This window comes from Giraffa tippelskirchi, chromosome 2, assembly GCF_054371585.1.
Source record: "Giraffa tippelskirchi isolate mGirTip1 chromosome 2, T2T-mGirTip1v1.2.pri, whole genome shotgun sequence".
Classification (NCBI taxonomy): domain Eukaryota; kingdom Metazoa; phylum Chordata; class Mammalia; order Artiodactyla; family Giraffidae; genus Giraffa; species Giraffa tippelskirchi.
The window spans coordinates 65,642,621-65,656,458 of NC_137276.1; the positions used below are offsets into that span (position 1 = coordinate 65,642,621).

The 13,838-nt window shown below is 44.8% G+C and overlaps 1 protein-coding gene across 36 annotated transcripts in view; it reads right to left on the reverse strand.

The window, feature by feature from the left end:
- Positions 1-13,838, reverse strand: part of SGPL1 (sphingosine-1-phosphate lyase 1) — a 129,980-nt gene that overhangs the window by 56,247 nt on the left and 59,895 nt on the right. For 24 of the 36 annotated variants that reach the window (XM_081567843.1, XM_081567661.1, XM_081567683.1 and 21 more), the window contains 8 exons: positions 12,642-12,730; positions 10,998-11,103; positions 9,296-9,394; positions 8,497-8,646; positions 7,114-7,352; positions 5,952-6,098; positions 4,920-5,040; positions 1,981-4,463 (listed from right to left, as the gene is read on the reverse strand). In XM_081567843.1, the coding sequence (XP_081423969.1) occupies positions 4,323-4,463; positions 4,920-5,040; positions 5,952-6,098; positions 7,114-7,352; positions 8,497-8,646; positions 9,296-9,394; positions 10,998-11,103; positions 12,642-12,730 (1,092 nt within the window). In that variant the 3' untranslated portion in view covers positions 1,981-4,322. Of the gene's footprint in view, positions 1-938; positions 1,942-1,980; positions 4,464-4,919; positions 5,041-5,951; positions 6,099-7,113; positions 7,353-8,496; positions 8,647-9,295; positions 9,395-10,997; positions 11,104-12,641; positions 12,731-13,838 lie in introns of those variants that run through there. The other 12 variants (XM_081567902.1, XM_081567881.1, XM_081567780.1 and 9 more) reach the window with 4 other exon arrangements.

The following is a 13,838-nucleotide window of genomic DNA, read 5'->3' on the forward strand; positions in this document are numbered from 1 at the left end:
CATCTGCAGATGGACATCTACATTGCTTCCACATCCTGGCTATTGTAAGTAGTGCTGCAGTGACCACTAGGGTCCATGTGTCTTAGAATTGCAGCTTTCTCAGCGTATATGCCCAGTAGTGGAAGTGCTGGGTCATGTGGTAGATTTATTCCTAGTTAAGGTATCTCCATAATGGCTCTATCAGTTTCCATTCCCACCAACAGTGTCAGAAGGTTCTCTTTTCTCCATGTCCTCTCCAGCAATTTATGGCTTGTAGATTTTTGGATGATGGCCATTCTGACTGGTGTGAGGCGATACCTCATTGTAGTTTTCTCTATTAAGTGATGTTGAGCAACTTTTCATGTGCTTATTTGCCATCCCTTTTTTCCTTGATTCTGGCTAAAGGTTTATCAATTTTATCTTCTCAAAGAACCAACTTTTAGTTTTACTGATCTTTGCAACTGTTTTCTTTGTATCTACTTCATTTATTTCTGCTGTGATCGTTGATTCCTTCTAATTCTGTTGTTGCAGTTCTCTGGTTGCTTTATGTATAAGGTTAGATTGTTTGAGATTTTTCTTGTTTCTTGAGATGAGACTGAATTACTATAAGCTTCCCTCTTAGAACTGCTTTTGCTGTGGCCCATAGGCTTTGGGTCACCATGTTTTCATTGTCACTTGTTCAGTGAGCTCTTGGTTATTCAGCAGAGTGCTATCAAACCAACAAAGTGTAGACAGTGGTCCTACATCTGCTTCACTTCTGACTTGAACTCTTCTAAACATGCTTTGACCTGATGACTGTGGATCAGAGCACAAGTCTCTAGTCATGGAGTTATGGTCTATGTTACATCACCTTCCTGTCTCTGCTTACTCTCATGCAATCAAAGGCTGAAAAGCACTAACCTGGAGGGCACTACAGTTATATGAAGCACTTTTATGTGGTACAAAGATATAAACAACACTTTTTAGAAATAAATGTTTATTCTAAAATTAATGCAAATAATTAAAATTATAGAAGAGGACGTGAAGGAGAAATTATGAAAAAAAAAAACCAAGCATAAGATAAAGTAAGGCTATTACAACAGACAACTCACAAGGCTCTCAAACACCTGATTTTTTACAGGCTGTAGCTGGTGGCTACCAAATCAGGCCTCTGTCATTACTTCTGTCCTACTGGATCTAGCTAAAAGCAGGTTGTTGCTATTAAGACCAACAGAGAAGGTAAAGGAGCTCACAGCTGTAAGGAGCAGGCAGAAGCATCAAAACACCACCTCTTGGGTGTGCCATGCCTCCCTCTAATCATATCCTGGGCCTTCTTTCTCTAGAATTTACCCCATAGCAAGTAGGTCCTCAAGGAACCAAGTCATTTGGCAGAAAACTATATAGCAAAGGCAGCATTCCTTGGCTTGATTCTGGCAAAGTACAAGTGGGCTGAGAGCCAGAATGCAAAGCTAGGGTACCTGATGGACAGAACTAATCCAAATAATCCTTCAGAAAGACTTCTCACTTCCTGTTCATAATGGAACGAACGAGATGCCCAGTGGTTACTTCTGCAGATATCTGAAGGGTTCTGTCAGCTCCCAAACCAAATGCAGGGTTTGAAGTCAGTGTCCTTTCATAAGATGGAACCGCACTGCCCAGCTAGGGACCACCCGAGACAGTCCAGTACATCATTAAGATGTGTGCAGATACGGATGATGACAACTGAAAACATAAGGCAGGACACTGGCTCTGAGGAACTCGAGATGTGAATTCCCGACTTCCCTTTAAACAGGTGTGACCACCACTCCTGGTGGAGCTACCAAGGGTAGTGCTTGGAAGTGAGCATAGCTGCCACTCACCCACGGCTGTGACCTGGTTCTAGTATCAGTGGGCATGCACAACCACCTCATTATAAAGGAGCACTCTCTCACCAGCAGCCAGTTTGCAGCAACCACCATCCCAGCAGATATCTCCCCTGTATGCCTAAAAAAACAAATGAATGCAGTCATCCATCCACAATGATTAAGATTTGGGACATTTTATTACTTAGTTGCTGAAGAGATTATTGCTACAATTAGGAAGGGAGCTTTGAGATGGAAAAGGGGGAGGTTAAGGACAGAAAAGATCTAAAAGAGGCAAGTACCATTTTCCAAGTATAAAACTGGTCATATTAAAAGTGACATGGCAGTATATTCATGCAACTACTTAAACTCTAAACCAGAAACAAGAGTACAGTTTTTGCAGAGGCCAATGAGATATCTGCAAGCAACATGATATCATGAAGACATTCCATCTACCTCTGCAGACTAGACGCTACTTACGCACACAGGTACATAAAGAACAGAAAGCCCATAAGTGTTAAGTCTAACACTCATGATCATAAAGTGGCGACAGCAGGTCCCTTTGAAAACACCACAGCCCACAGAGGAAGGTCCTGGGGAGACACGGGAAGCAACAGGACACTGCAGGTATGTGCTTCTTCATTTTTAGCAGCTGACAAACCACAGTGGTGCCTGCTGAGTGGTTCTGGGTGCCTGGAATTCCTCCAACACAATGAACGCGCTGGAAATCCAGGGATGATTCACACAGTTTCTCTCTCAGGAAGTGCTCATCAGTTCATCAACTGGGGCGGGGAATGTGACTCCCCTATCCAAAGGATCTCTGCTTCTAACACAAACATACCCACATTCCTGGAGCCCACAAGGACAGAATGAAACATAACACACCAGCCCTGCAATGACACAGCCAGCCAGTCAGTTATTGTGGAGGAAGTACAGCGCTAAAGAACACTTAGACGAATGTGCCAGGGAGTCTGGGGGAAGTCCGGGTGTCATGGCTCTCCAGGCCAGCACTCCCAGTGAAGAAGGCTAGAGGACACCAGCCTGAGGAGGCTGGGTATTCAGGAGTCCCTGAGAAGGGTGGTGGAACAGAGGAAAGTGTCTCCCGACTTACCCCTACCCAGGTAAAAGCCTCAAAGACGACTGATCCAGTTCCCTCTGGACCTGGGTCAGGAGTAGCCCATCACTGCTCACTGCTGAGAAAGAAGGCACATCGTGTGTTGTCATGCGGGGAGGACAGTGGCTCAACCGAGATCAGGGCCCTGTGCGGGGGGCAGAGGGTAGGAAGTGGGCGCAGGGTTGGGTCCTGTTCCTGCGCCACCCTGAGCAACTAGTCTTAACGAAGGAATCCCAGGCCCTAGGCCTCAAGTGACACTTGATGTCTTCCTGTTCCAGAAAGTTTCTCTCAGCCTAGCCAGGGCCGAGGAGCGTCCAGTACCTGAGGCTTGACTGCCGTCGTACCTTTGGGAGTTGAATGAAGGGGGAAGAGGCAGGAAGAACACACTAACAGATTTCCCTTGCCTTGGGGGCTCTCTCACGCCCTCCTTGGGTAAGTCAAGGCAACTTGTGAAGGTGCTTTGAGCTGTTCCTTCAGGCAAACAAAAAACAAACGTGCATGATGGCTAGAGCAGCAGGGTAGGAGGACTGCTGCTAACTCTGGTGGCACACCCTGGAGTCTGGGTGCTCATCCTACGCTGATACTCAGGGAAGTCTAGGAAAAGGCCTGGTTCCCATCCTTAGGGGCCCAGGAGAGGGCTCAGGTGTGCTCTAACACTGCCAGCTCCAAGAGGCAGCAACAGGGCCAGAAGGTCCTAGCTTCTCTGGAACCCACACCATTCTCTTCCTAATCCACGGACACAGAAACAAACCACTGGGAACGGAAGGTGATGGCAACCAAGTACCACATGGGGACTGCAAGCACAGACGAGGAGCAGCGACCACTACAGACCCTGCCTTGGTGGCCTGAGCAGATGTGCCTGACCATGCTGGCCCCGCACAGCAGAATGATGGCTGGCCAACCTGTGTCCTTGAAAGATGATGAGAGACTCCTCTAAGAGAGACAACTAGGGCTGGGAAAGCCTCCTGCTTGAGTAGACCTCACCCCCACCTAGGGGAACACCAGATACAGAACAGAATTCCTGTCTGACTAGCCCAGCTGCCTGAGGTAACAAAGTACACCTTTTCCTATCGTAAACTGGAGCCCAGCTTCCCTAAGGAGTCAGGACAGGTCAGAGCTGCCACACCGTGATTAAGTGAAGTTGACAGCAAGAGAGGTTAGAGAAGGAAATGGTTAAAACAATTCCCAGGGGAACATTTAGAACAAGGACAAAATAATTACATCATGGGATCCTTTGAGGTCTTCACATTAAAAACCACCAAAGGATGAGAATCCTGAGGATCAAGCTGTCTCGTGGTCTGTGTCGTGCTCTATGGAGCAAGACCAGATGTTGAAACCGTGTGGCCTGTCCCACACCCCGAGAACCTTCTGAAGGCCAGATGCCCCTCGGGGTTTCAGAGGGTCTCAGCTCAGTGGGGTTTCGGAGAGCCGTTCATCTGGCTGCCCTGAGTTACAGTGTCTGTACTGAACAGGCTGTCCAAGAAGACAGAGGACAACTCCGCCACCAGGTTCCTGTCGACAGTAGCCTGGGCCATGCCATAGATCGCACCCTAGAAATCCAGTCAAAGAATGTCATTAGTGATGAGGGGTTTGAAGGAAATAGAAAGCTGTGGTCATGTGCTCCTTCTCCCATCTCCCCACTCCCAGCCCAGGCGCAGTTCCACCAGAAAGACAGCTGGCATAAGATGTTTGTCACAGGCATTTGCCAGTCTGCCTTTCTGCCTAAAGAATTAGCCTGTGGGATCTGGTGTAGAAAATTTCAGAAGAAACTGGCTTAGTGCCTTTCCTGTGTAAAGATTTTGTTTTTAAAGGAACACTACCACTGCCTGCCTTCATGTTAACACTCTCTATTATTATATCTATAGATACCTTATTTGAGACCAACAATCCCTGGGAATGGGTAAACAGAGATCATCAATTCTGATTAATAAAGTCATCTGATTCTTTCAAACCCACCACCAACACCTAAGCTTCCACAGGAAGAAAAAACCCCCAAGTGTCCCTACCATTCCTGTGGTCTTTGCTTTTGGATTCTTCATGATTTGAGTGACGGATTCCCGGATATCCTTAAGGAACTGAATGGCTACCCGCTTGCGGGTGTGCACCAATGTGATGCAGAAATGAAGGCTACGGAGAAGAAAGACAAAGTGAGATAAGTCTGGGAAAAAGAGGGAAAAACATTCTGAAATCAAGCAGCTCCAAATGCAGGAATTTATTGGTTGCTTATTCATGTTGTTATTCATGACAAGCATAGTCCAGCTGCTCCCTGTCCTAGGCATCAGGGCTCTCAAATACCCAGACTGTTGACTAGGCTGGCATGAGGGCGTCATGCCCTGAGTGTGATCAAGAACCACCCTGGTAAGTCGAATACAGCTGGCTGTCCTGTGCCACCCCTCCCACAAACTGTCCACTGCTGTTCCTTCAACCACAGGACACTTAGCTTAGGTGGTAAACCTCACGGTGATAGGGCCATACGGCTAGGGTTTTGAAGGGCAAAGAAACTCTGACTCCCTCTGGAGGGAGACTGGGTACAAGATTGTGACGAGGAGAACATGGAGTCTGGATGGGACTGGCAGTGGCACCAACATGTGCAAGAAGCAGGGCTGCGTGGAGGACACTGAGACCTCCTCTTGGAATGGAGTGCTTATTTAAAGGCATCATGGAAGATTAGCAATGTATATGAAAGGTGACAGTATCAGGTCTCCAAATGATTAAAGGCCCTTGATTAGAGGCCCTCTGGAAGGTTCTAAGCTCACTATTACTCAGGTAATCAGAGGGAGAGAGAGAACAGAGCCCAGAGCAGGGGTGGGGGTAACAATCTCACTGTCTCAAGAGGCTGCCACCTCATTTGCCACAGTTTAAAGCTAACAGTCTCATTCTTGAAACTGAGTAACTCCTAATGGCAAGACAAACCCCCTACAGATACTACAGCGGCCATCAAAGTGCTGGGCTCTAGCAGTCCCTCTCTATCCTTGAGGTCACCTTGCTGCCCAAGTTCTTTAGCAGCCATAGACCAAAAGAAGCGTCTTCAAGCTCACCTGGGTGGGAACTGCAACTGATTCAAGTTCCAGCCCTTGGCATTCATCAAGTTGAATAGTCGGTAGATATCAAAATCACGAGAGCCCAGAGCGATGACTGACAACTGAGGATTCCCAAAGACAAAGATGCCTTTGATATTTTCTAGTCTTAAGAAAAGGGAACAGAAAGGAAATTCAGTCACATTCGTCTGGCTATCATCTCATGTCACCCTTATAACAATCTAAGCTTTGGGGACTTGAGTTTCCTAATAAGGTGGCTAGACTGAGATCAACAGTTCCTAAATGTTACAAACATTTAAAAGCCCAAATCCCACTAGATCCAATACCTTTGGCTCCTAATCTGCCCAACTCCTAAATTAAGTATCCCCCCCCAGGAGTATCTGAGGAATAAACAATGCACTTTTTTTTTTAATTCTAGAAAAACGATCCCTCTATCTCTCCTTAAAAAGTCATCCATGTAATCCCTGAAGCAGGAGATGGTATAGCAGTTCTCAGCAGATGGGTGTATCAGGACCATATACAGGGCTTGGTCAAACGAGCCAGGCCTAGTAGCTGCTTTCGTTCAACCTCAAGATCCTGAAGAGACCTCCCCAACCTCAGTAACACACAGAACCAAGCAGGTAACACATGAAGAAGAGACATTAGAGCATGCAGCATGGTTTTGCCTTAACAACCCATATTTTAGTACCCCTTCCTCCCCCACCCCTTCCAATTCTTTTCTTATTCTAGTGATTCTACAAATGTGATTCTTAGACCTACAGCGTTAGGGTCTACTGGGCATTTTCTGAAATGCAAATCCTCACATTCCTGTTCCAGACCTACTGTGTCAGAATACTAGGAGTGGGGCCTGGTGATCTGCATTTTAACAAGCCCTCCAGGTGATTAGGATTCAGCCTCAAGTTTGAAAACTACTGTCTAAGCACTTGGTAAGAGCTGCCAGTTGCTAAGACATCCTTGGAGACAAGATGGCCTACAGATGAAGCCTGGCTGTGACCCCAAGTCACAGCACAGCAAGGGAGCTTATTCTCCTCGGCCAGCACTACACTCCTAAGCTTCAGGAGACTACAGGTGCTGAAGCTGTGGTGCTTGGCCTGGCAGATGCCTTGAGCCTATGTGCATACAATGCAAAAGACAAGGCAGAATGCCAATCTTGCACACGTACTCTGTCTTGAGGAAGCGAGTGGTTTTGATGATCTGTTTGGTAGCTTCAACGTAGCCGCTCTCACCGAAGTACATCAAGGAGGCCCAACAGGCTGCGCTAATGCCACCAGGCCGTGAGCCCGCAATGGTTGGGGAAGCGTAGATGCCACCCTGCCAGTCTGTGGCAACGAAGAACTGATAGCTCCTGTACTTCTTGTCAGAGTATAAGACCACTGAAGAGCCCTTGGGGGCATAGCCATACTGCAGGGAGAAGCAGACAGGTAAGTGAGTGGTTCACGTGGTAGACCCACCCCAGAACTCAGGAAGTACAGACACCTGTCAGTGTCTCTGACAGTTTCATCTCACATTAAGATTTCCAACTTAGAACTTACTAAAGAATAGAGAAAACCAAAGAGATGGGGTTTCAAATTCTCTATTTTAGGACTGAGGAATCTGAGGCCTAGGAAAAACAATGTCTTGTCTTATCTAGTTAATGGGTTTGCCTTCTCTCTCTCATCCAGCATGTAGTGTTCCTTATTTAAAACAGGACCCCAGGGCAGTTTGTCAGGATGGAAACAAAGGTAAATTTCCACTGGAAGCCAGGAAAGAAAGGAATTCAGGTCACTTGGAGCAACTAAAATCATGAGTTTACTCACTTTCTATCTTTTTTGCTTAGTATACTTTCCTCTTCACAATACCATGGTGCTCAAAATCTAGAAGCTACTTAATCCAGCTTTGAAATAAACTATGTACTTGACTAATGTGCCCTCCTAATTAACTCTCATTGAAGCTAAGACGGAACTCATTTCACTCCCTGAGCCACACAAGGACAGATGGCATGGGGCTATCTGATGTAGACTTTGCCTCAGGCCACCGGGGATAGCAGACATGGACATTTCAAACACCACAAGCCGAACATTCCTGAGCTCGTAAGTTCATCCCTTTTCCCAGAGGCCTCTTCTCTGTTGATTAATTCCAGTCACTCAGGTGCAGGAGCCCCAGGAGCATGGGGGCTGAAACATTAACATACCTCCTCTTAGGAATTCTGGTATCAACTTCACCTCTTCCCCAACCCCAAAACTCTTAAGGGTCCAGGAACCTTTGTGTAAGAGCCACCACACTAGTATGTCCTGGTTACGTATAGTCACTGGATACAGAAATTCTCTTAGCCATATGACACAAAGGTAATAGGTTCCTTTTCACTACTGCTCATCACCTCCAGCTCTGTATCCTGTCATATCACTTTACCTTGTCACAGCCATCAGCTGCCCTGGCAAGAGCAAAGAGCCAGATCTAATTTTACACTTACGGGGGAACTGAGGCTTTGACTGATTTCTTTTGTTGATAATAGTCAAAATAATCAACTGTCAACTTTGATTAACATGTGGTCTCCTTCCTCACTCACCTTATGAGTATCAGCTGAAATGCTGGTCACGCCTTTCACCCGAAAATCAAATGGCTGCTCCAGTGGGTATCCCGCTTTCTCCATAAAGACGATGAGGAAGCCCCCCAGACAAGCGTCCACATGAAGAGGTATTTTGTATTTGACAGCCAGCTAGTTCCAAAAACCATAAAGAATATCAGTTATAGCCCTATAACAAAAGCTTCACAAGACATGGGTGGAAAGCTGGGATATAACCACAGAGCGTTATGTACTATGTTTTAAAATCCTGGCTATTTTTGACATTCTTAATAAAGCTCATCTTTCAAGTGTAGTTAGCCTTTAAAATAATTCACCAGAAATGTGATTTCTATTTTAAATATGCAGGGCCTCCAACTCACTGCAAAATCATGCAAGAAATGAGCAGTACTCTGATTTAGGCTTGGAGGTGTGTGGTGTCCTGCTCTAGTAACTGCAGGGTGGGGAAGGAGGGAGGGGTGCTCTGGGGCAGCACAGGGGGTGAAGACCACCCTCGAGTAGGTATGCCCCTAAATGCAGATTATTTCCTGATCCGAATCAAAATGTCAGTACTACTGCAGAATGTACAGTTTAAATGTGTGTTATCCCTCCCCCACAGCCCGAGCTAGTCACCTTCAGAGGCTTCCAGAGAGCTGTGCAGCTTACCACAGGGTGGATGAGAGGTATTCACCACCACTTGGCTACAATCTAAACTCAAAATCACTTTCTTTTTTCCTATAATGCACCATTAGACTCTACTCTAAAATCTCTATCTGCCTGCCTAGTAGTCCTTTCTCCCACATACCTTGGCCACTTCAGGGATAGGGTCTATCACACCATGAGGGAACTGTGGGGCAGAACAGACGAGCATGGCCGTATTCCTAGAGATGGCTCTGCGCATTGCCTAAGGGCACAAAGTTGAAAGGAAAATGAGAAGTCACATCACAGTTACTCTGCTCTTACGCTGCCAAGAGCAGCCTAGGCTACCAACCTAAAGGTTCAGCTTCACAAGCACACCCCCTTCACCTCTCCAGCCCAGAGGAAGGCCACTGTCCCACCATGGTGGCCAAATACAAACACTTGGGGAAAACAGTCTGAGAGCCTAATACAAAACAGCAAAATCATTGTAATGGTGAAGAATAATATTGGGCTAAGAGCCAAGAGAGCCAAACATGAGTCCTGTCCCCACATGTTAGCAGTGAAAGCTTGAGGAAACGACTTAACTACTTAACTTCTCATCTATGAGATGCAATAACACTAACTGCTTCTATGATCTCCCCAGTTTATCATGAGGCTCAAATGTGGCCCTGAAACTAGAAAGTTCCTCCACATAAATGCAAGGCACAAAAATAATTACTAAAGGCTTATTATTCTGGCTTAAAAAAGAAAGCCTGCCATTTGAGACTATGTAGATGAACTTGGAGGTCACTATGCTAAGTAAAATAAGTGAAGTTAAGTCACTCAGTCGTGTCCAACTCTGCAACCCCGTGGACTGTAGCCTACCAGGCTCCTCCGTCCGTGGGATTCTCCAGGGAAGAATACTGGAGTGGGTTGCCATTTCCTTCTCCACGGGATCTTCCCGACCCAGGGATCGAACCGAGGTCTCCCACAATGCGGGCAGACGCTTTACCCTCTGAGCCACCAGGGAAGCCCTAAGTTAAATAAGCCAGACACAAAAGGACAAATACTGCATGATTTCAGTTATATGGGAAATTGAAAACAAACTCATAGAAGCAAAGAATAGAACAGTGGTTGCTAGGAGCTGGAGAATGAGGGAAATGGGGGAGATGTTGGTCAAGGGGTGCCAAGTTCCAGTTATTAAGATGAGTAGTTCTGGAGATCTAATGTAGAGTCATGTGACTATACTGAACAACACTGCACTGTATACCTGAAATCTGCCTAGAGATCTAGAGGGTAGTTTTAAGTATTCTAACCATGAAAAAAGAACAAGAAAACTATGTGAGGTGATGGAGATGTTAAATAGCTTAATTGTGATTATTATTTCACAATGTATCCATATATCAAAACACTAAATTGCATACCTTAAATATACACAACTTTTTTTTACTTGTCAATTAGTTAACACCTCAATTAAGGTGCGGGGATAATGCTATTGGTAATAAATTGGACAGTTTACTTCTAAAAAATACTTACCATTATAAGGGCAATGGTACTAATTCAGGCCAATTGAAAACAACAATGAGAGTGTTGGGGCAAGTTAGTCCAGGCTCATTTTACAAAGAGAAGAGAAAGTGATGGTGCTGAACCAAACCCCAGGTCTTTAAGGTACCAAGTTAGTCTCAGCTTCCTATTAAGAGTTCATGTACCTGTGAAAAGACTGATGCTGCAGTGACTCACCACTGCCAGTGGCAGAGTTTGCAAGTCCTAATGCCACCATCCAAGGCACTTCGAGCCTATCCATGTGTGACCCTGAAAAAAGCTAGTGATCAGGTGCACTTCCTGCTTCTCCAGCCCAAGACAGACAACAGCCCTTCAGAGGAACTCACCCGAACATCCACCTCCATCATTTTGTTCAGGGGAACCCGTATAATCTTCATCCCAAAGTAACTGGCAGCTTTGTCAAATGCAGCGTGGGCACTCTGGGGGGCTACACTAAAGGAAAATAGTGAAATTCAATCAAACCAGGTTCAAGAGATACCATGGCTAGCAGCTAATTGCAATCACCAGGAATAAACTTCTGGTTATTTTTCCTCATTTTTTAAAGTGAATATGTTGTTTTACTTTTCTTTTTAATCACAAACAAAAAGAGGTCAAATGATTTTCTAGAGAAACCTCCCTATTATTTAGGAAATTACTTTGATAACAGGAAGAACTTGGAAGTAATGCCACATGGAGGAATCCCAAGCTTGAATCAGGGCAGATAGGTAAAAGGTGACAGAGAATTTGGATCAGATCAATGTGAGGGTGTGCTTTCTGGTGGTTGTCTATCCAAAGAAGGGCACCCCAATGAGGAGCAAGCTTCCTGGCACAACACATGCTCAGGCAGAAAACGTAAGACTGCTTGGCAGGGATGTTAAAGCGGCAGTCGAGCATCACATTGACGGTGTTCTTCATCTCGGGAAGACCATGATCCTGCGAAAAACTAACATTCCCGTTTGTCCTAAACACTTGGGAACAGCATTTCAGACAGTACTGAAAAAGGAAACCAAGTCATTTGCTTTCAGACTTCCCTCAATTACTCCACTCTTAAAATTAATCTGTTCCCTTTGAAGGAAAAAAATTGGCATCACTAAGTACTAAGTACCAAAGATGTATGTATGAAGAAAGCTGGCAGCCTGACTTCCTCTCTCACGCTTGGCGTGAATTATAGCAGGAGATCACATGCAGCAAAACCCTGAGTCACTGGCGCTTGTGGGGAACCATGAACCCAAACGCTGCGGTATGAGCACACTGTACAAGGGAGGGGGCCAGGAGAGAAAATTTAAAGCAACCAAATAAAATTATGGTCATCTCTGGATTTTTAAAATTTTCCTTCCCAGAACACAGCTGGCAGGCTGAAATTTTCTTAGGGAGCACCCTGAAGCAGTCTAAGTAATTTTCATTGAACTAAGATAAGTTAGAGAGTTTTCCTTAGGTTCCAGATAAACTTACAGTAAGTATCACAGAACTCCAAGATATAGTCCTGTAACTGTTACTTTTAGAAAAAGAATCTTTTTCTTGCAGTATACACCATGTATAAATTTGGGGGGGGGTGGGTAGGAAAGGGAATATTAACTAGCAGATGCACTCAGGATTTTGCTGAATGTGAAGGGTAATGGTCAAATGCACAGGACAGGATGGAAGAGGACTGGAATTGCCAGAAGAAGCAGAAGACAGATGGTCAGGCTGTTTCACACAGAAAAACCTAAATGGGGAAAAAAGGTCAGCTACACATAACACAAAATATTAGGGGGGAAAAGTTCCAAAAAGCAAAACCTGAATTTGCTGCACACCAGCAACTGTTTACATAGCATTTACATGTTGGGTATTGTTAAGTAATCCAGAGATGATTTAAGACTTTAGGGAGGAAGTGTGAAGATCATGTGCAAATACTACACCACTTTACGTAAGAGGCCTGAGCATGGAGGATTTGTATCCATTGGGGTCCTGGAACCAATGCTCCATGGATACTAAGGAACAACTGTACCTACATTTCTGGAGTTTTGATCCCATTCTCGAAGGCTAGTTCCCGATAAGCTTTGCATGCCATCAAAATACTTTCTGTCCCCCCAGAGGTCACCTGTAATAAAAAAGAGAGTTGGGGTAGCTGTCAGCATGCACTTCCTGCCTTGATCTTGAGGGTATCTGATGCAGCGACGGATATGCTTTGGGATGCACACTTTAGAGCACATGCTGCTATCTTTCAGAAGGAAAATTTGACTTTATTGGCGGAGCCCAATCTTGGCTCAGGAGAAGAATAAAACTACTGAATGATCAGAAGCTCCACACTGTATGTATGAACAAATAAATGCATATCTGCCCAGACCATCCGTGCACAATACACTTACATTTCTGTTGTTCATCCAATTGCAGACAGGACAGGGCATTTTATCCCCTTCCAGAAGCATCAGGGTTACTGACTGATTTAAATTTTTATGCCCACTAAAGAATGTGAAACTGGGAAGTTATAGCTCTAGTCATGCGATACATTAGAAGACCAAGAAGAGACACTCAGACATTCCAGAGTAAACTTGTGATTTTTACAAGTTTGAGAGACAGAAAACCAGAAGCCTCTGCTTAGAAGTTTATTAACTTACTTATCTGAAATCAAAACAAAAATCCTAATTTTTTAAAGGAAGAAAAATGTCTTCCTGAAGCTAGGCCCACCTAGCCCCTCTGATACAGGCGAATTTTACCTGAGTTGATACAAAAATATTCAAAGTCATTTCATTCATCCTGTTTTCCTCACTGGACTACCACCTCATGAAGGTGGCGACCAGTCTATTCATGACAATATTTCTGATACCCAGCTAGTAAAGATGACACCTATCAGACCATCAGTCAGCATTTCCTAATGCCTGATTTGACTCTCAGTAAACCACAACCAATACAGGTACATCGTACCCATCTGGTTATCTTTGGTAACTTCTAAGAATGAAATCATTTCAAAACAAACACACACAAAAAAGAGCCATAGCACTGAGCTAGGTAAATATTTCCTTAGATTTATCATCTCCAAAGATTCGTACAATCTTAGAAAACTTTTCCATTTTACAGGTAAGAAAACTGAGCCCTGAGAGACTGATTCACCCAAAGTCATCCATCTTTCGATAAAAAGTAAAACTTTCTGTATTTTCATATTTAGTGTAACCTGATTAGATGAAATGACAGCAGATGCTGACTGAAAT